This window comes from Bufo gargarizans, chromosome 1, assembly GCF_014858855.1.
Source record: "Bufo gargarizans isolate SCDJY-AF-19 chromosome 1, ASM1485885v1, whole genome shotgun sequence".
Lineage (NCBI taxonomy): Eukaryota > Metazoa > Chordata > Amphibia > Anura > Bufonidae > Bufo > Bufo gargarizans.
In genome coordinates this window covers 675,333,424-675,356,868 of record NC_058080.1, presented here as the reverse complement: position 1 = coordinate 675,356,868, position 23,445 = coordinate 675,333,424, and the positions used below count along the sequence as shown (strand labels likewise).

The following is a 23,445-nucleotide window of genomic DNA, read 5'->3' as shown; positions in this document are numbered from 1 at the left end:
TGCCTTGATGATCTGCAACTAGTCAGGGCCCAGGGGTCTTCTAGGAGTATTTGGTAAAGTGTGTTTTTGTGCATCTGTAGACCCCTTGGTAGTAAGCACTACCAGAGTACCCGGAGGAAACCCACTCAAAGACGGGGAGAACATACAAACTCCATGCAGATGTTGTCCTAGGTCGGATTCAAACCTAGGACCCCAGTGCTAACTACTGAGCCACCGTGCTGCCAGTATTACTAGTATGCTGTTTAAACAGATAGTATGGAAGGCTATATATGTGTATGTATGTATGTTTATATCACAGTCTGGAAATGATGAGAATCTGGCCCTTCATGGGCCCCATGCTATAAAATAAGACGGACGTGGTAAAGTTGCAAAAGTATATCACATCATGGTGGCCTGAGGATTGTGGATTAGCAGATTTTTATTGTATTTACCAGAAAATCAATGATCAATTGAGATTATGAAAAAATTATTCTCAGTGATCTTCGTGATCAAAATAAGACCTACCGTAATTGTTTTTTCTTCCAGGTAAAACAGTATCATCAGCCGTGCTAGAATATACACTGTCAGTGTTGTACAAGATAATGCAACCTCTGTTTTTTTGTTTTTGCAGTTTTTTTTTTTACATTTGTGACCTTTATACTATATTTTAATATGTATTCTTTTCTCTCCACCATTCCCCATAGGAAGCAGCCCACAAGACAGCCCGAGGAACTTCTCCCCCAGCGCATCCGCTCATTTTTCATTTGCACGAAGGTAGAGGCTTAGTCCCAAAGTACATGGGGCACCATTTTTCTTCCAATAGAGCGTAATTAGCATCCTAATCTTGTCTAATTGCTTTCTAATGTTTGGTGGCTGGAAAATAACACATTCTTCATGATTATTAATTTGCCTGCCTAGTTTATTGTGCACATTCTCACAGTAGGCGCTGGTTTTAAATAAACACAACATGTCAATCCATTTCTATCGCCCATCCGTTCATATGACACTTATCACATTATCATAATGCTGCCGCACAAATATTCTGTTCTTTCGTGGTTATAAAGCTGAGAACATTGTCATAAGACAATAGGACATTTCAGGAGATATTTGTATTTTTACTTTATTGTATTGTAGGGGGATGTCATGGACGAGATCAGCTGGCTCATGGAGACTTAGGCTAATTTCACACAAGTGTATTCAGTCCGTGGAACACTGCTCCTGTGAAGTGAACTCGCAACATTGTAATGATTTTTGATGTTGTGAATTCCAGTCTCACCGCCGATCTACTAAACTGTTATCCCATAATGCTGTGACTACAGTTCAGTAGATCTTTGGTGAGAGTGGAATTCACAACATCTTAAATCATTACAGTGTTGACAGTTAACTCAGGGGCAGACTGGGAACTTAAAGTGACCTTTGGGTGGCCCCCTGGGCATACCAGTCTCACCGCAAATCTAATGAGTGGTTATCACCTAATGCTGTGACTACAGTTCAGTAGATCTTTGGTGAGACTGGAATTCACAACATCTTAAATCATTACAGTGTTGAGAGTTCACTCAGGGGCGGACTAGGACATTAAAGTGGCCCCCTGGGCATACCAGTCTTACTGCCGATCTACTGAACTGGTATACAAATAATGCTGTGACTACAGTTCAGTAGATTGGCGGCGAGACTGGAATTCACAACTTCTTAAATCATTACAGTGTTGAGAGTTCATTCAGGGGCAGACTAGGACATTAAAGTGGCCCCTGGGCATACCAGTCTCACCGCCGATCTACTGAACTGGTATCACATAATGCTGTGATTACAGTTCAGCAGATCGACAGTGAGACTGGCAACTTAAAGTGGAACTTGGGTGGCTCCTGGGCATCAGCTCATCTGGAAATTTCTCTGTAGGGTCTATGGCCAATCTGCCCTTGAGTTCACTTGACAGGAGCAGCGTTCAGCCTGGGAAATGCCTCTGATACAGAAAGCGCATTTCACGGACTGAATACGCTTGTATGAAATTAGCCTTACATACTGTACAAGCAGTAGTCCATGGATGAAAAATATGCAAATTAGCTTCTCTCCAGATGAAAGAAAACTTTGGCCCAACTAGGGGACAAGTACCAAGAAACGGCCGTCTACACATGTGTATATCTTGCTTTTGGAGCAGTCTCTGGTTGGCTGCTATGAAATAGTTATTGTCCCCCTTGAGGAGAGCAAATTTGCATACATTTTTTCCATGGAGCATTGCCTGTATGTAAGTCCCCATAAAGCAGCTGGATCTCTTCAGTGATAACCCGTGTCCACCCCACAGAGCTGTCTGTGTGGAAGGCATGTTGTCCAGGGAACCAGTACACTGCTCTGTACTAAAGAGGGAACAGCTGTCTACAGATGGGTGTCTCTTGGTGTGTGTAATTTCTTAACTGTGGATTATTTGCTTTATTTTATATTTGGCAGTGAAACAAAAGGACCAGTCATGAGGTCATTCATTTCTCCATTTAAGCCTCGTGCGCATGGCTGTCATAAACACAGGCCGAACTCAGAGCCGTATCTTGCTTTGGGCGCCTGCTGTACCTCTGATTTCACTCTGGCACAAAGAGGTTTAGAAAATATTTTAGAAAATTCTCTTTAAGCTACTAGATATTTGTATGTCATAGGACAGCCGTGTTGTGGGTACTTTTTTGCAGCATTTAACTGCTGCAAAAAAAAATAAAAAATACCCTGTTTTATATCCGTTTTTTATATCATATAAAAATTACTGCCTGGTAGAGTCATGAAGGTCAATTGCAATGGGCAGGTAGACTTATCCGGCCATATAGATAGTCATGATGGATACATTGTTCTATTATTTATTTGATTTTCTCACAATATGGGTGTGTTACTTTAAAAAAACTAAATAATCATGGAAGGAACACAACTACAAATACCTCCTACATGACTGCATTTAGGTTCCTGGCCGTAATGCTGTTTAACTAATATCAGAACAATTTACACTTATGATTTCATTCATTTTCTTACTTGGCCTTCAGTACAACTGTTTAGTTATATTTTATGGGGTATTCTGTAAATCCTAAGTGTGTATTGCCATCTAGAGTGACCACTGCATAAAATATATGTGCTTTTGTGTCCAGAGCCCTGATCATTACATTCTTTCTCTTGAACCACAGGACAGATGGACGCCGTTGGTCTTTGGCATCTCTGCCCTCATCTGGATATGGAACGAATACACCAAGCTCCACTGTATCTGTAAGTTGTTTTATTCATTCCGCTGCCTTTATATTTATAATTATTGCAAAGTTTGGCAGGCTGAGAAAAAGGGAATGTGCTATAAGTGACTTACTGTTTAAATCACATTTTAGGTTAAACATACAAAATATTGAAATACTTAAAATCTTGCAGATTTTGCACTGGCCACTAGGCCTAATAATATGTTGAGACTTCCCCTTCTGCAGAGGTAATGTTTGAATAGCCATCACAATGTCGTCAAAGGCAGGATTACAATGACAGGTATCACCTCCATTCACAATAGAAAATATCACAGCTTATCTGCTCCCTCCTGACTTCTGCACAGGTCACAGAGGATGCCTAGAAAATTCTGCCATAGAAGTCAGTGAGGTCCCCTCCTGACTATTGTGTCTATGGCCTAGGCCAGTGGTGGGCAAACTTATTAGTAAAATGAGCCAAATATCGACAAAACAGCGATTTTTTTTTTTTTATTATTATTTTTTTTTTGAGAGGCAAATTTTTTAAACTTCAAGTATATAGGAAGGTACATTGTTATTTACTTCATAAGGGTATTCTCAACCATCTGAACATACCTTTCTCAATCCTCGACACTACATCTTCTTTCACTTCACAACGTTTCACCCTATAAGACGCACGTAGGTTTCAGAGGAGGACAATATGGAAAAAAATATTTTTCATTACACCTCAGGTCAGACCACTAATCAGAACCCCAATGTTAATAAGACCTCTCTGAGATCAGACGTCAGCTCAGACCCCAAAGTAAATGACCCCCTCAATCAGACCTCAGATAAGAGCCCCATGCCTCTCATCATCCCCATTATCATCCATGATGCCTCTCATCATCCATGATGCCTCTCAAATCTCCCATTATGATTCTCATCACCCCATTGCCTCAAATCAGCCCCAAGTTTCATAAAATAAAAAAGCACTTACCTCTCCGGCTCCTGGATGCCGCTGCTCCTCACCACCCGCGCTCTGTGTTCCTCCTGCTGTCGGCTGTGCTGTGAACTGTCGTGCACAGCGTGACGTCACAGAGCACCTCACACTGTGCGCAGCCCTGCACAGCCTACAACCGAGGACCAGAAAGCGGTGAGAACAGAGCCTTCACCGCTTCCTGGTCTTCACCCTCCTGCCTATTTTTGCTACGGGCAACGAAAATGCTATCGCACTGTACATGTGTGAGCCCGCACCTGGAAGAGCCAATATCATGGGGCTAAAGAGCCGCATGTGGCTCTAGAGCCGCAGTTTGCTGACCACTGGCCTAGGCGACCGCTATTGTATTTTTGGACTATGCGACAGCAAGTCCTGACATTTTAGGCCTAGTGGTTAGTGTGAAAACTTCAGAATAGATGGGGAAAATTCTAAAAATAATGTTTAACAGTTTAAACATGACGTCTTCCCTTTAAACAGGTAAATAATGTATAACATATGCTCCAACTTTCTAACTGGGATGCTTTCCCAATGTTAACTCTGAGAATGCCAAATCACTGCTTGACTGGTTGGCGGCAATGAGGCATCGGCACACTAAGAAGTTTGGAGTCTATGTCCAGTCTGCCCTTGTTTCGAGGAAAAAATAAACTGTTAAACCAGTATGAGCAACAGACTTTTTGTAGTATTACCAAATTAGACCCGATATGTAAATTAGGGGGGTGAAGGATAATTAGAACGATTTTGCCCCGCATTTAATTTGTATATTGTCAGCAGCAAATCCCCTGTTTACATGGTGCGATGTGCTGCAGAAAATAGGCATTTGCCGTGCAGCGTAAATGATGCGATCGGGTAATTGGTGAAGTTTTTACATAAGGCAGGGATCAGAAACGAGTGGTTTTTGTTCCTGTGTGAAAGGTCCTACCACACAATAATTAATGTCCCCTCTGCCTACAGTGTAAATGAACACGTCTAGTTGGGTGCTGTTGGCACAGCACTTTGTTACTGGGGTGACATGCACGCTGGAGTCCCCGTCACCTTTCTTTGTGTATCTCTTACATTGCTGTCCACGTATTACTTACATAACCAGTCCTGCTACTTCTACACGCTGTGATTCTTCTTGGTTTGAGCAGTTTTCTGACTGCGTATGGTGTGGATTTACCCTGTTGCGGCCCAGCCACTCCTTTCCTGTCTGTTACATGAATGATGGGCCCACGTGCACACTTGCTCAGGGAACAGGAAAAGCAACAAGATCTGCATTTTAATCACCACACCTCGTAATTGCGATGGCCCTGGCTGCTGCTTCCAGCTCTCACTGCCTCATGCCGGCTTGTCCTTCCTAGGCTGCACGTCTATCTCCTCATTGATCATAGCTAGTTAACGGAGGGGAAATGAGAACGATACGCTTCTTTGTTTTAGACAATTATACTCTGGTGCATTCAGAATGAGACAGAGTTCATGTATAGTTTCCTTAACCCGGGGAATTGCCAGTTCTGAGTAGTTACCATGATAAATTGCTGTAAGATTTAGATGGGTTGTCCAAGATTTTCATTCGAACCCCTGTGCTTAGTATAAAGAGCTGATCTGCAGTACGAGGCACAGCGACACTCATCTGTACCGACTTACTTTTATCATCACCGTGGTCAGCGCTACAGATGTGAAAATTTATGAAAAGTTACATTCGCCTGCTTCGCTGGATTTCGCAAAGAAATTTGATTGGTGACAAATTACTTAGTTACAAAGCGGCGGCGCGCATTTCCCACCAGCTGCTCTGTCCATTTTAGGTGGGCTCCACAGGGTACAGGGCCCCCTTCTCATGATTGATGGGGGTTTAAGCAGTAGGACTGCTACCAATCTGATAGTTATCCCCTATTTTGTGCATTAAGAATACCTCTTTAATATAGAATTTAGATTGTGAGCCCCAATGGCGACAATAAGATAAAAAATAGTGGTGTTTATTGCTCCATTTCCATGCGGCGTTTCAGCTTTGTTCTCTGAGTCTTTCACAATACTTGATGAAAGGCTCTGAGGACAGAGCTCAAACATTGCATGCCAATGGAGTAATAATCACTTCACTGTTTTGTATCTCAAGTTGGAGCGCTGCGATTTTTTTTTTTCCTTGTTTATTTAAGTGGACCTCTCTATCTAGGACCTTTTTGCTGTCACCTGGCTGCCTTATCTATTGGAAGTACTGCTATCCTGGACGTGGGTGTGTGTATACTAGTGTTGAGTGAATCAAAGTTCACGAAGTGGACTTTGATCCGAATTTAATTTAAAAAATCGATATGCCGTGAAGCCAAATTTCCTTGTGGTATGGAATTAATTTCCCCTGAAATGGTGGTAAAAAAAAAATCAAAAAATCATACCTGCCTCATCCATTTAAGCGCGAAGAGCCCGCCACGGCCATCTAGCTTGAAGATCCTGGTCGAAATCTCGTATGCGGTGATGTATGATGTCGCCACATGAGATTTCCCACTGGATCTTCAAGCAAGATGGCTGCGGCGGCCTCTTCACAATCAAATGGATGAGGTAAGTAGTATTTTAATTTGTTTTTTTAATTTGCAAACAGTAAAATGCTTTAATATGGATCTCAGATGCCGCAATCAGCAATGAACACGGCATCTGAAGGGTACAATGATGGGGAGCGGCATAATCGCCGTTCCCTGTCACTACACCAACTATTTAAAAATAAATGCTCTTCGTGACATAGTAAGGCCGTGTGCGGGCCATGGAACCGCGGCCTGGATCCCTCCTGAGAGCAGGAGCGCACGGCGTCACTGGTTGCTATGACGCCGTGCGCTCCCTTCTGCCGCCGCAATACAGTAATACACTGGTATAGATCATACCAGTGTATTACTGTATTGCGGCGGCAGCAGGGAGCGCACGGCGTCATAGCAACCAGTGACGCCGTGCGCTCCTGCTCTCAGGAGGGATCCAGGCCGCGGTTCCACGGCCCGCACACGGCTGTGAAACACGGCCGTGTGCATGGGGCCTAATTCTTCACAAAGTAATTTTTTTTTGTCAAATTGGGCAAAGCAGCCAAATTGAATTTTTGAGAACTTTGCTCGTCTCTAGTGTGTGTGTATATGTACAGTATATATAGTGTATACACACACTGCCTCTCTCTCTTCAAAAAACAATAACTGGCAAACTTAATGTGACTGAGTTCAACTGCTAGTGGTGCTTGGTCAATGATCACACAACCAAAATGCTGCGCCCTTTATTTTGGGTTCTGTAGCAGGATCAATGTTGAGGCAGGGGGGTTACATTTAATACTGTGTGGCATCTCCTCTTGCTGTGATACTGGCTGCCACTCTGGCATGGTTCATTAATACAGATACAGTATATCATTGCAAGCTCTTACAGTATTGACCTGTAGAGTCCTACAGTGTCCTGGACATAACGAAGGCCGGTCAATGTTCCCTCCACCAATACCTAATGGGAACTGGCATGGTAGCTAGTCTTGTACGTTTCCACATTGTGCATGATGGCAGTAGGTGTCAGTTCTCCAACCCTCCTGCGAACTCTGATGTGACCATCATTAGTACCAAGGCAGAACCTGCTTTCATCAGTGAACTGTTTTGGTAGCAATTAATAGCAGAGTAATAGCAGTGCAGCAATACAGTGTATATAGGCATACAGCTACCGATATTTTATTAGTGAACTGTATGAGTAGAAGTTATAATTTTATGGACCGTACTGGTAAGGAAATGATATATCCAGAGCTGGAGTATGTTTTACGCACTTGGTTGCTGCTGGTTTGTTCTGAGATCTTTCTACCCTTAATCTGAGAAGGTTAATATTGGTTTATGGGATAGCAATGAGGTACATATCTTAGGAGCATTTACAAGGAGACCAAATCACTTGCGACGTTCTCTAAAAGACTGCTTTTGCATGGGCAGATCATACATACACGTACCAGGACTTGAACTTACATCTGAAAAAACAATTTTTGTAATAAGAAAGCATTGTGCCAAGGTCAATAATGTCAAGGTGTATCTCCTTTCTGATCAATTATTCTTGTGAAATGACTGATGTTGAAATGTTGTGCATGGGTGTGCCACATCTATACTTGATGCCTGGTACCGCATAAGTCTTCAGTCTGACGATTACGGATATAAGACAGACAGCCCAATACCTGTTGGAGATTCAAACTTTTATTTTATAACTAGATGTTCTTTTCATGGACCTTACTAGGCCCACCACTCGCCATAATGTTTTGACACCTCTTACTGTTAGTTTTTTTTTTTTATCTTTTCAAAGTACAGTCCAGGAAGGAATGGACTTGAGAAATCTGATGTATTTAATGTCTTCTATTGTAATCTTCTTTTGGGTTTACATGCATTGTTTTTCTTATAAATGATCCAACATCTTAGACATTCTCCTGTGCTGTGAATTGCTGACATCTCAGAAATGTAAGACTTTTGCCAAGTAGACAATTTTAAGTCACAACAAAGTTGTGACCTGAGAGAAACAACTTGATTTCCTTACCTCCCCTGATAGCCAGTGGCCTAGGATGTGAGTCTCATCAACTTGATGCATGACTTGTCCTTGTAAAATCAGGTTACTCTTTCTCCATTAGTGTCAGGGTAGCTTCTGTTGTGACTATACCAATCACCTAAATAGAAGTTGACAGCGTTTGTCACTCTACACTATATACTATCCTTACTCCCATCCTTTGTCCATCGAGGGAATTCCACTTTACATTTGCTCTTCAGCATAGATCTCTTAAATTATTCTTGACCTATATCTGAGAAGACAGGTCATAGTTTATCGCTGCAGCCTCTGGTTGTTTGGTTTCTCTCTGGTGTCTCTTTTTTATGCAGTCTAAAATGATTTTTTTACACCACTGCTATAAAGATGTCAGTGTAGTAAGGATTTGCTCATGAAATATAGCTTCTGATGCAAGGTACATATTTTACAAAGAAAATTTAGATAGCGGTAGCTTCATGATTACAAGGATGTGTAAAGTTTGCCTTTAATGTTAAGTTAGTCTTTTCGATGTGTGATGTTTGACATCTTATTCACCGATCATTGTTCATATCTTATCCACTTACACCTTATAAAACATACACAGATACATTACATACATTTGTGGTGTTGGTACAGATCCTGGGAGTATGCTTGGTGGCCACCATGTTTACTGCACAATCTGATTTCTTGATGTTCTCCAAGTACCCTGATTGGGGTAATGGGGTTTTTGTAACCCTGTTCAGCTGCTCCAGAGAATAATCTGTGTTAACATAGGCAATTCCAGCACATGTGAACATACCCTTAAGGTGGCCATACACACTAGTCTAAAGTTGATCAAAACTGACAATTTCATCAAAACAAGAGTTCGTTGGTTCATATCTAACAAAACATAATTGTTTTAGCTGGCCGATGACGACCATTATTGTTTGAAAAAAAGTCATCTGTGTTTCAAGTTTTCTTCCAGTAGTTGGACAAAAGATCTTTCATTCCAAGAAATATAATTTCTGAGGGGAAAGATCTTTCTTTGATAGAATGTTCCCAGAAAGATCTTTAATCTGTCGCCCAGCTTTATTGAACATGGCTAGGCAGTTAAACCATCAACCAACTCCTATCTAATGTGTATGGTCACCTTTAGGATTTCACCTTGAACTGCTTTTGACACTGTGGTCTGCTCAGTGGGGCATGTTTAGTTAAGACTGGTGTTTCATTAGGCAGTAATGGGCCTGTGTACATTTCCATTATAATTTAAGCCAGTTTTCTGGTCTAAATTACCTTAAATGTGTTGTGGAGTCACCACCACCTCAGCCAAGCCATGCTCACTTTTTGTTTTGTAAAAGTAATTGGAATGGTGGAAACTGGAAAGCTTTAAAAAGTCACACATTTTTTTTTTTTTTAGCCAAATTATTTTTTCCAAATATTTTAATCCAGAAAGATTTGACCCAATGTGTTGGTAGAATTTCTTAACTTTACCAACATAAGTAAATAAATGGATTTGTAATGCATTGATGGTCCTGCTGCATTGTGGTTTATTAGAGAAGGGTCCCTGTGACATCCATATGCTATAGAAGTGATACCCATATATTAGATATTTAGGCAACCCTCGAATGTGTTATAAATGTATAAATGTGAACTGGAAACACCTGCTCAGCCACATAGTAGAAGAGCACATCTGCTCCCAGAACAGGACCATGGCCTGACCCATTACAGCAATCATAAATTCTAGGCTGTCACTCAGAGGAACCTCGTGAAAATAATGGTTTTTAGAAATAGTTGATGTGAAATATGTTATATACGGTAGTTCTCAGATGATGTCAAAACCTTTTGTGATGCATTGAAACACTGCTAATGCTAAGGCCAATTCTCTCGGACCCGAAATACAACAGCCAAGTTCTAAAGCCAGGCATACACATGAGAGATTCATCCGGCCAGTCGTCCGTGGGATTGTTTGTTCAAAGGATCCCGCCAGCAACATGCCAGACTAACATGGCTGACCAGGAAGTTATTTTTCTTAAATGACTCCCTGCTCCTTCAGCACATTGGCAAATGATTGGTCTAATTTTGCTGATCATGCTATACACATGTGATTAAGGGCTCATGCCCACGAGCGTAAGCGATCAGTGCCCGTGCTGCAGACCGCAAATTGCAGTCCGCAATGCACCGGCATGACCGTGGGGAAGCTGAGTGTGGATTGCGGACACATTCACTTGCATTCCCTCCTTTTTTGCGCTGCGGAGGCATGGCCAGAAATACCATGGGAGGATCTCTGTGATTGCGGACCCATTGAAATGAATGCCCGCTGATGCCCGTGTATTGCGGACCCCCTGTATACAATACGTGTTCATGAGCCCTAAAGCTGAAATTTTCAAACTTTGCTCTTTTTTCAAACGATTGGCCAAATTTTATCTCATGTATGGTCTGCTTTAAGGGCCTGTTAGAGTAAGTGATTAGCGTTTGAACTTTTTGTATAATTTAAGCAGTTATTGTCACTTGTAATAGCGTGCAATTATCAAATGATGTGTGAGAGTTCAATTTCCCTGGTTTGGACGAATCTTCTGTTTGTCTCCACCACATCCCCTCGTGTAATCAGAAATCTGCCAGTCATTAGCAGTGTAAATGCTCTAGGGGTGAAGAGCAATGATGGAAATAACAACCAAACAGCAAAAAATATTTGGCTATTCATTTTTGTGTTCTTGAACACAAATGGCTTGCAAAATTGTCGCTTGCTACTCATTAATAAAAAAAAAATATATATATATCTGCCTATTTAATAAGACCCTTAGGCCTCTTTCACACGGGCAAGTTTTCCACGCGGGTGCAATGCGTGAGGTGAACGCATTGCACCCTCACTGGATCCGGACCCATTCATTTCTATGGGGCTGTGCACATGAGCAGTGATTTTCACACATCACTTCTGCTTTGCGTGAAAATCGCAGCAAGCTCTACATTGTGCGTTTTTCACGCAACGCAGGCCCCATAGAAGTTAATTGGGCTGCGTGAAAATCGCAAGCAAGTGCGGATGCGGTACGATTTTCACGCACAGTTGCTAGGTGACGATCGGGATGGAGACCCGATCTTTATTATTTTCCCTTATAACATGGTTATAAGGGAAAATAATAGCATTCTTAATACAGAATTCATAGTACAATAGGGCTGGAGGTTGCATTATGTTTAACATAGCGAAGACGGATCCGTCTTGAACACCATTGAAAGTCAATGGAGGACGGATCCATTTTCTATTGTGCCAGATTGTGAAAACGGATCCGTCCCCATTGACTTACATTGTGTCAGGACGGATCCCTTTGGCTCAGTTTCATCAGACGGACACCAAAACTCTGCAGTCAGCGTTTTGGTGTCCGTCTCCAAAGCGGAATGGAGACTGAACTGATGCATTCTGAGCGGATCCTTTTCCATTCAGAATGCATTAGAATGCAAACCGATTCGTTTTTGACCGCTTGTGAGAGCCCTGAACGGATCTCACAAACTGAAAGCCAAAACGCCAGTGTGAAAGCAGCCTTATGGGTGTAGATACAAATGTACAAATGTATTGCCTCAAATGTATGACGCAAACTGTGATTTTACAAACCACAAGTGGTGAGCGGTGACAGCAGAGTAGGTCACATCCTTCTTTTGCATTGTGTAAGTCAATTACTGGACTATATGTTGCTTCATTGTGCTTATCTCTAGAACCACTGACTCCCTGTAATTTTATATTGCTTAACTTCTTGTGACTAAACGTCTAATGTAATCTTATAAGATAATCAAAGGGTTCTTTCACACATAAAAGTATCCCCTTAAAATGATGTGATCCGTTATAATTTGTGGAAGAACCTGGAAATTAGTTTTTAATTCCCCAACAGCACCTCTATAGGAGAAATCATGGTAATTGACTATTTGTATAATTCGTGAGCACATCATGTCGTAAGAGAAAGAGTTGCTGTTAGTAGATGTCCTCTTTTATGGCCAAATTAGGTAGGTGCAAAGTGAAGAAATCCTCAATCCTAAATGAGAATACCCTAAAATGGTATTTGAAATGGGTTTTCTAAACAAGCATCCCCTTTGAGGCCATTATGATAAAGGTTAAGTTGCATGACTTGTTTGGAAACTACCTGGTCTACAAATGGAAGATTGGATAGTTGCAAGCACATTAACGCCACTTGGTCTATAATATACGGGTACTTACTGTTTTATTTTATCTAGGACATCAGATTCTGACCACTTTTAGCCATCAGTTGCCATTTTTCATGAAATAAAAGACCATAGCAAACTCTGAAGACTGGTAACTGATAAAGTCATTTTTCGGTTGTTGTGGGTCCAAAGAGAAGGGCCCTTTTACATGGGCCGGGCATTGCCTTGTGTATAGGTTCCTCCATTCACTTAGTGAACAATCAAATACTCCTTTTCTGGGTAATCACGTCTTTCGTGGCATCTAAATTTGCTGTTTGTGGGCATCACATCACCCTGTGTAAACAGGGATGGATGTGCTGCCGACTCGAAATGAATCTGTATGGAGATGCATGCAGAGGAGATGATCGCTGCATGTAAATGCAGCCAAAGTGCTGGCAGTAATAAGGAACAAACATGTCATTCCCGATAATTGCCCTAAGTATTGAACCAAGTAAAAAGGCCCTAATGTTTACCGCATCAATAGGAGGTCACTGGTCAAAGCAGAGATTGGCTAGCAACTTGAATGTCATTCTTCATAGGCCAACCATGAATGATGAAATATTCAGAAAATGTCCACCTGAAATCTCGTGTATTGATTTTCCTTTTATTTTAAGGGCACGTGCCCTTCATTTGTCATTCTTATACTATAGAGGATAGTAAAGTTTCTAAGTGCTCCACAGAATTTAGTTGGCTGCTTAGTATTCCCAGTGTCCTCATCATTCGTCCCCTGCATTCAGGGGGTTCACTTTATTTGCTGTCTGCCTGCTAACCTCATTTTAAAGGTCCTGTTGCCCACTTCAGTTTCAAGGACTTGAGATCCTTGAGATGTCCGGATACCAAGAAAGGAGATTTGTTTCTGACAATCAAATCCTGTAGCTAATCAGAAACTGTCAACACTGCCTGTCTATACAGTAATAAAATATTTGATGTAGAGGCAGCGAGTCGCCCAGTAATATATAAGCAATCAGTGGCAGCACGCTCCCTGCAATGAACTCTGCCACCATCCAAACAAAGGTATCTGATAAACATGTGTATATGTAGTGAGCCCAGATGAAGAGCGTTCCTGCACTGCCGTGAAGCCGAGGTCATTCCCATTATCAGGGAGAACCTCTGAAGGTCATTCATTTGTTTTATGCCATCTGTGCAGAAAATAAATGGCCTCTTACATACAGTATATGTGGAGTGTTAGGAAGCATGTGCCATCCACACTAATCTTCTCAACATTGTAAGCCGTGGCATTAAGTATAGTAATACCCAGGACTTCAAATATACTGTTGTGTGTGTAGAGTTATACATATATATATATATATATGTATATATATATAGTGGTAATGGGAACAGTGCTGGAAGGTGTGTATGTGATGGGTGAGACAGCTAAAATCCAGAGAGCGGCAGTCGTCTCAGCAAAGCATAGTTTGCTAAGACAGTTTTGTTTATTAATTCTGGGCTGGATTTTAGTTGGATTGGCAGATAGGACTGGAAGTGGTATCTGCCAATCCACACCCTTCCAGGACGGGTATTCCCTTCTACCTGAGGTGATCGCAGGTGAGGCCTGCTGTAATTAGGCTGGCATAAAGCACCTCCCAGTATGTCAATCTGGGGGAGAGAGCGATTTGGAACAGAGACCTGCAGAGGCTCTGAGTGGTCTCAGCCATGAGGACTGAGGGGCCATGGGGCTATCGGAAGCCTGATCTCTTCCCGGTGTGGACTGTGGGTTGGTGAGCAGACCGACTAGGCTACTTTCACACTAGCGTTCGGGGCTCCGCTTGTGAGTTCCGTTTAAAGGCTCTCACAAGCGGCCCCGAACGGATCCGTCCAGCCCTAATGCATTCTGAGTGGATGCGGATCCGCTCAGAATGCATCAGTCATGGCATTCGGGTGTCCGCCTGGCCATGTGGAGGCAAATGGATCCGTCTAGAGTTACAATGGAAGTCAATGGGGGTGGATCCGTTCGAAGGTGACACAATATGGTGCATTTTTCAAACGGATCCGTCCCCATTGACTTTCAATGTAAAGTCTGGACGGATCCGTCTGAATACAAATTGTACTTAGACTTTTTTAGTAAAATATAATGCAGACAGTTCCGTCTGAACGGATACCATCGTTTGCATTATAGGAGCAGATCCGTCTGTACAAATACCAGACGGATCCGCTCCGAACGCAAGTGTGAAAGTAGCCTAAGGCTTGGAGCCTGAGACCCTGTGCATAAAGCTGTGATTATAGGTGAGACAGGGAAACCATTATATGGATTAGTTAGACCGTCATTAAACCGTCATTTGGACTTTAATCCTAGTGTCCGTGAAGATATCTGTGATTGTGACCCCCCGAAAGAAGGCAATACCTTACAAAATATATATATATATTCACTTTGAAATTGTTCTGTCTTATTCTGCTACTACAGCCTTCACTCTTTTTTTGAAAGCATAATTGCTATATCTGGCTTTGCATCCATTTATTTTACTATGCCAATGCATCTAATATGAAAAAGAAGCTATTTTGCATATAGTTTTAATTAAAATATTTCTATTATTTTGAGTCCACACTGCAGAGTTATGTCTCTCCACGGTAACAGACTGCAAACAAACCCTGAGCTATCCTCTTAAATCTAGATAACTGAAAAGTAGAGGGTTGATGGAAGAGATGGCTCCATGAGGTCAGACACTGAGGCCTGATTTTATTTTTTATTTTTTTATTCTGTTAAGTTGAGGCCAAGACTCTGCAGGATACACCTAACTCCAGCTTTCTATGGACCATGTTTTGTATCACACTTCTGGCTGCAGCGTCTTGCCTAACCATATATTTGACCGGCTGCTTTTCAGACTGGCACTGGAATTAATAATATGTCTGTCCAAAGGGTTTTGCAGATTATCCACTCACTGAGTTTGACTCGCGGAGTATGAAATTGAAAACTCACCTTAAAAATCAAGACTCAAGTCCATTTTTTCTTTTAACCACATTAAAAGTCGATTTATGTAGCGCATTGATTGATTAGCTCATAATCGACACTATATTTGCACAAACGATTGTCAGTGCAATAATAAAGGCACATACAGTTGAATTTCTGTCTACACAAGCTGTGCAGGGCCAAAAACCAGTGGCTTAGCTATAGGGGTGCAGAGGTACCAGTTGCTACCGGGCCCAGGAGCCTGAGCGGGGGCAAACGACCCTTGTGCTGCATATGAAGACACTGTTATTATAGAAAGTGCATGCTGGTCAAGTTACACCTCTGGCTGGAGGGAAGGGGTAAGGTCAAGAATTTGGCATGAGGGGGTGCCTTTTTAATTTTTGCCTCAAGCACCAGGAAAGCTATGTGCTTGACTGGCCACAAAACACTGAGGGAAGGGGGGCCAAGCTGAACTCTTGCACCAGCCTTTAGCTACGCCCCTGCCAACAACTGAGGATTCTTAAAAACAAAACTCTGTCACCTCAAATAAGTCCTAATAACTACACTAATGCATGGATAGTACAGCTGACGCTGAGATCAGATCAATAATTCTTATCTCAATACTCACCTCCGTTCTCCTGCCATGCGTCTGCAAACCGACCTTATAGGAGAAGACTTCTGAAAGTACATACATAATGAAAGAGACTCCAGGAGGCGTCCTCTATGCATCACATGGCCGGTTTGTGGATACAGAGAGTAAAGAGATAAAAATGACTGACCTGAGCTCAGGGCCTGGTGTACTAGTCACTCATTAGTGTAGTTAATAGGGCTGGTTCTAGGGGACAGAGTCCCTTTAATGCTACATAAACAATACAGTCAAATAAGTACATGCAGCAGTGGTCAGGCGAAGAAACGTATGTAGGAATGTTTATTTCCTATCATCAGCCCATGTACTTCACCAATTCGACCCATAGCCGAGCAATACTATGCACAGAAATCACTAAGTAGAGATACGTAACACGAATAACCGTTTTGCCATTAGAAACCCGTTGATGGTTTCCATGCAGTTGCATATTGCTTTATACATTGACTGGACAGAATAAAACATACTAAACAATAGCAGAAACGTTGATGAAGATGCAGAACCATTATTTTATGTTTGCTGACTATTTATTCTGATGTTTGGATGTTTCTGGTCTCGACCATGTACTTATTGTGGTCTGCTCCCTGCTGGACAATTTTTGGGTTCATCTAACATGTCTGTGCTTTTTGTCCCAATTTCAATTGGTTTTAGAATAGTAAATTATATGAATTTTGGAGTTGCATGTGCTGTTGCCTGTAGGTCTGTGAATAATGCATACTTTATTGCTGGGGGTGACCTTTTATCTCATGATACATCATCAAAGATTTTCTTTTAGGCTGCAATGAGATTTGGGCATTCGGTAGAGAACCAGCCAGTAATGACTTGTCATTGTCCAATTTCCCTTTTGCCTGTCAACACAAAAATATCCTTATTGCTGATATCATCCATTTTACATTCTCCTCCAACTAACCTTCTGGCCTGACATTTAAAACAGATTTCTACAATCTGAAATAGACAGTTGTGCTTTGGAGACATGATTCCCCTACACTGAGACAGATGCAGACATACAAACAATAACCGGCCTTTGATGGTGATCACTGCTAATTTTTGTAGGCTCTGCAAAATCGGCAATGACTTCTCAAGAACGTCTGTGAAGGTCTTCCACCTGTATGTTAACCCTTTCCTGTCTTCCACAGTCATCCTGTTCATCCCAGGAGAAGCTACACCAGTTACCATATCAACCAACACCCGATGAACTACATTTTCTGTCCAAACATTTCTGCACGGAGAGCATCGCCAGCGATGACAGATGCCGGAACACACCGCTGCGCCCTCGCTCCAGGAGTCTCAGGTGTGTGTGAAGTCTGGTACTGTCACAGAAAGAAATAATCAATCAGAATTGCATTTAGTCTTGTTCTAAACGTGAAATGTGATCATCCGATAGTCAAGCTCTGAATACAAATGGTTTATGAGAACGTGATCAGTCTTATAGAAGATGTCCCTTCTGATGGCGGTGACATTCATGCTTGCCTGGCTGGGTTTACGCCTGGGCTTGACATTCCCCCATCTAACTAGTGTATGAGATAATCAAGTGACTACTACTCCAAGTATTAGGTTGTGCTCAGTGCAAAGTCTCTTTATTGAAAGGGAATGTGTCATCAGAAAAAAAGCTATTGTTTAAAAAAAAATTTTTTTTTTTAAAGGGGTTGTCCGTGGTCCGATATTGATGGTCTCCTCAGGATAGGCAATCAATATCACAACTGAGGGGGTCCGAATTTGGGCACCCCCTCCAATCAGCTGTTTATAAAGACCATTGCACTTGTGTAGGCTCTTCACCGTTTACAGGTGTAACTCGTTCTGCGAGCAGGTAAACTGTGAAGAGAATGCAGCACTAATATGAGCGCTGTGGTCTCCTCAATCATTTTATCAGAGAAGGGGGATGCTGGGAGTCAGACCACCGCCAATCTGATATTGAGGATAGATCATCAATATTGGAAACTGGACAGCCCCTTTAATAATTTTTTAAAGAAATTAAGGTGATGTTCTTTTTAATTTTCCATGTCTAGATTAAAAAATAAATAAAAATCCTGCGTTATTGCATTGGCCACTAGACTTAATAATCCTCTCCACTTCTTGGTCTGAACAGATCACTTTTGTAGTTATCTGCTTATTATTACAGGCAGGACTAGTATAACAGATATCACCTATATAGAGAGACGTAAGATCCACTATTCACAATAGGTGATATCACAGCTTATCTGCTCCCTCCTGACCTCAGTACAGGTCACAGAGCATGCCTAGAAAACTCTCCCGTCCAAGAGGCCCTCCCTTGTTCATTGTGTCTATGGCTTATGGTGGCTGCTGTAAAGCATATCTCTAAACACAAGATGGCAGCCCTTATAAAGAGTTCAGAAAATAGAATAAATAGGACGTGACCCTATATGGTTTTAACTAGCAGAAATTAATAATTGGGTGACAAATCCCATTTAAAGACATTCTGAACCCCTTTTATTTCCATTAAATAATGTTCATTTTCAACCACCTTGCAGATAGTCTTGAATTCGAAATGCTTGGAGTGCGTAGAATAGAAGTAATTGAACCTCCATATCAAATAACCAAAACTGGAATTTCATCTATTAGTAAGATAGGAGAACCTCAAGCCTAGGAGTAAACCCACCCAAGTAGTGATGAATTCAAAGCCATCAGAAGCAAGGTACGAAGGGTATGATCTGACTCTTCAAGGAATATTCTTCCTTTATCATAGACCCCTGCTATGGACCTCACTGTATATTGATTAATGCTGCGGGTGTATGTGGGGAATATTATGCTAAACTCCTGTCAACTCATATGCCGATTAGAATTATGCATCTCAGGCTGATTGTCATGGATTCACCAATATATCATCTATAGCCGTATGACCTTGGAGGGAGTTCCTAGAAATGAGTATGTCTAAAGATGAATTTGCATGCCAAGATTTTACAAATAATCAATGAACGATTAGTGGCTTGGAAAGTCTTGGTCAAGGACTTGATCCTCTCACCAGTATCGGGGAAACTCCTCCCATCCTGATGAAGGGTGCCTATCTTCCATAGCGAGTAGCGACTATTCTCACGAGCTTCTTTTAAATGGGGTTTTCTGCTTTGCATTGCCATCCTTTTTGTAATCTATTTCTTTTCCCTTATTTATTTGCTCCTATCTTCTGGGCTGTGGTCAAATGACAACGTCTATGAAGCCATTTCTTTTTTCCTGTGATGTTATGTGTCTAGGCAGGAAGTGTCTATGTAAATAGCTTGGTGGGAGGAGGTGGGGTGTTGTTGGAACAGAGCTGTGGCAGAAAAAGGAGAACAGCACCATGGGTTTGGTTGGATGCAGCAACTGGAAGCGCTCCGTATAGGATGGAAACCAACCAGAGGGATTTGTTTACATGGGGAAAATTGGTCAGGAGAGTTAAAAAAAAAAAAAAGAAACAGTTGGAAGATGTACATGAGGTAAGCAACTACATGAGCATATATAAAACCATAATAATGCCAGAAAACCCTTTAAGCCACACACAAGTCAATAAGGCCCCTTTCACACGAGCGATTTTTCCGCAGGAGTGCAATGCGTGACGTGGACACATAGCACCCGCACTGAATCCTGACCCATTCATTTCAACGGGTCTGTGTACATGAGGGTTTTTTGTCTCACGCATAAGTTCTGCATTGTATAAAAAAACGCAGCATGTTCTATATTCTGCGTTTTTCACGCAGCCCTGGCCCCATAGAAGTGAATGGGGCTTCAGTGAAAAACGCATCGCATCCGGGAGCAAGTGCGGATCCAGTGCGTTTTTCACTGATGGTTGCTAGGAGATGTTGTTTGTAAACCTTCAGTTTTTATATCACGCGCATGAAAAGCGCATCAAAACGCACTGCACCCGCACTGGAAAAAAATTTAACACAATCGCAGACAAAACTGACTGAACTGTCTTGTAAAATGATGCAAGTTTCACTGAATGCGTCCTGAACGCATCCGAAGCCAATCCCATATCTTTCGCGTGAAAGGGGCCTAAATGATGCTGTGACATTTCCACTTAAAAATCGTGCCACCTTTGACAATAATTTTTTACAGAGTGCCGATCGATGGAGATAAACAAAAAACGCACAAGTTTTATTGCTCTGTTGATCTTTTTTTTTATCGGCCAAGTATTGTTACGATCACTTACAAACAAGCAAATTGCGAAAATAATTGGCCAGTATATGTTGGCCTGTAGGTTCTCGGCTCCAGGAGTAATTTTTATTATGCTGAGTGAGGAGAAAAGGGCAAGTAGGCTCAACTGTACCCCGACAATGCGTCCTCTAGCGTATACTACTATATTATACTATGTCACATTATTAGTGGGGAAATGTTCAATAATTACATTTTGGTTTCACTAATTAGATGTACGTCTGCATATGTTTTTTTTTAACTTTCATGTGAGCTTTTAATGTCATTTTCTGATCATATGTTCCCTTTTAAATATTTATCAAAACACTTGTATTTTAACATTTGCTTGAAACACTTTATTTTATAATACGTTTGTGTGGGGGCGGTTTCTGGTGGTAAAACCTATGAACCTCTTCCAGGGTAGCACGAAGGGTGGGGTAGGATTCAGTTGAGTGTATATCCTGTAAGCACCAAGGGTCTTATTGTGAATCGTTCTTCTATGTGCTGCTGTAGATCAGGATACCGAGTCCTCCTAGGCTGGCGTTCTTCAGTTTGCTACTTCTCCTTTATGAGGGCTCATGCACATGGCCATTGCCGTTTTTGCGGTTCTGCAAATTGCGGATCTGCCAACACGGATACCTGCCAGTTTTACATTCCGCATTTTGCAGAACGTCCTGCCCTTGTCCACAAAACGGATAGGAATAGGACATGTTTTAGTTTTTTGCGGGGCTATGGAACTGACATGTGGATGCGGGCAGCACACAGTGTGAATAAGTCCGCATCTGATCGAATGTGACAAAAACAAAAACCCGCGGTTGTGTGCTTGAGTCCCAAGACATACATATGATCTAACTGTGCTTGTAGTGTTACTTCTGTTGTTGGAAGTAATTGTGTTGATGTATGAACTGCTTTTAATGCAAAGTAAATTAAAATACCATTTGGGTTTTTTTCAGCCCTGGACGTACACCCGCCTGCTGTGACCATGAGATAATTATGATGAACCATGTGTACAAGGAGAGATTCCCTAAGGTAATTTTAGGCAATTTTCAGTTTCGTACAAACTCTTTGCTTTGTATGTAGAATTCCTTATTCCTCTGTCATGCTGCAAATGGGTCTGTATTTGTCTTAATAAGGCCTACAAATTTCATGCTGTACAATAATTGCACAAGTCCAACTGTGATACAACAGTATTTCATACATTAGTGAGGAGAAATTATGAAAATGATGCTACAGTCATAGCGAACTGCCTCTCTGCTGATTATTTCTTTCATCATTCTGGAATGTACATACCACAGAGGCAGTCCATACTGTGGGGCCTGGCCTTGGATGGTCCCACACACTTTGCACTGGACTTCCTTCTCCAGGGGGCCTGCAATGTTGCAGAGAACCTTTTGTTGGTTTGTAGTAAGTGAGATAAATATATGTACCTGCTGCCACCCTGCCTGGTTTTTTAAAATAGGCGCTCTTGCGCCCCGTTATTGCCCCCCACAAATTTCGCTCTCAGTATTCTAATACTGAGCATCGGAGCAATGGGGAGGAGACAGTCTTTCTCTGTGGGCGTCTCCTTCTCCCCTGGCTGTAGCGCTGTCCAATCGCAGCGCAGAGCGTCACAGCCAGGGAGAAAAACCTCCCTGGCTGTGACGCTCTGCGCTGCGATTGGACAGCGCTACAGCCAGGGGAGAAGGAGACACCCACAGAGAAAGACTGTGTATCCTCCCCATTGCTCCGATGCTCAGTATAAGCATACTGGGCGCGAAATTTGCGGGGCGCCATAACTAGGCGCAGAAGCGCTATTTTAAATAAACAGGCAGGGTGGCAGGTACAGATATTTATCTCACTTACTACAAACCAATGAAAGGTCCTTTTTAGGGTACCTTCACACTTGTGTTAGAGGATTCCGGCAGGCAGTTCCGTCGCCGGAACTGCCTGCCGGATCCGGAAATCCGTATGCAAACGGGTAGCATTTGTTTCTGGATTCGCATCTGGCCGAAAAATGAATTGAAATACCGGATCCTTCTCTCCGGTGTCATCCGGAAAAACAGATCCGGTATTAATTTTTCTCAGATTTAAAGGTCTGCGCATTTGGTACCTTGGTACCGGATCCAGCATTAATACATTTCAATGGAAATTAATGCCGGTTCCGGAATTCCGGCAAGTGTTCCGGAATGTTGGCTGGAGAAAATACCGCAGCATGCTGCAGTATTTTCTCTGGCAAAATTCCGTAAGAGGGACTGAACTAAATACATCCTGATGCATACTGAACAGATTGCTTTCCATTCAGAATGCATTAGGATAAAACTAAAGCGTTTTTTTTTTCCGGTATTGAGCCCGTGTTACGGAACTCAATACTGGAAAACTTTATTGCTAGTATGAAAGTACCCTTAGAGGGGTTTTCTGAGATTTTACTACTGATGTCCTATCCTCATGTTAGGTTATCAGTATTTGATCGGTCGGGGCCCCAGATGTCACAGGAGTGCCAATGCCTTCTCAAACAGCTGATCGTGGGGGCCCTGGGTGTCAGACCCCCATTGATCAGACACTGAGGGCCTATCTAAAGGATAGGTCATCAATAGTAAAATCTCGGAAATCCCTCCAATCCATTATTTTATTTTATTTTTATTTATTTATTTATTTATTTTTTGGCAGCTCATTTGCATCCATAGATGTGTATACACTATGGCCAGCTGTGCTTGCTCTCCTGTATAGACAGGATGTCAGTCTGTCCTCTGGGGCTGGCTTCCTGTGAACTACTTGATTACTTTGTCATCTTCGTAATCTATCCTGGCAGCTCTAAAACAGCTCCAGGCATAGTGCTGAAGAAAATATAATGTCTGCCCTATTTAAAGGTGACACAGTCTAAAGTTGATCAAAACAGATGATTTCAAACAAAATAATTTAATCAGGTAAAATTTATCAATGAGCGATCTTTTTAGAAAATCACCATCTCAAAATAAGTTGGTCATGGTTACTGGTACTTGATTGTTTATGGTGCAGTTGACCATTACATGAACGATAGTTCCAC

General features: G+C 42.0%; 1 protein-coding gene across 5 annotated transcripts in view; it reads left to right on the top strand.

The window, feature by feature from the left end:
* The window catches only part of MAST4 (microtubule associated serine/threonine kinase family member 4), a 550,772-nt gene that overhangs the window by 453,996 nt on the left and 73,331 nt on the right, over positions 1-23,445 (top strand). For all 5 annotated transcript variants that reach the window (XM_044276133.1, XM_044276132.1, XM_044276135.1 and 2 more), the window contains 4 exons: positions 684-753; positions 3,132-3,210; positions 17,438-17,592; positions 21,377-21,452. In XM_044276133.1, coding sequence (XP_044132068.1) covers positions 684-753; positions 3,132-3,210; positions 17,438-17,592; positions 21,377-21,452 — 380 coding nt within the window. The remainder of the gene's footprint in view (positions 1-683; positions 754-3,131; positions 3,211-17,437; positions 17,593-21,376; positions 21,453-23,445) is intronic.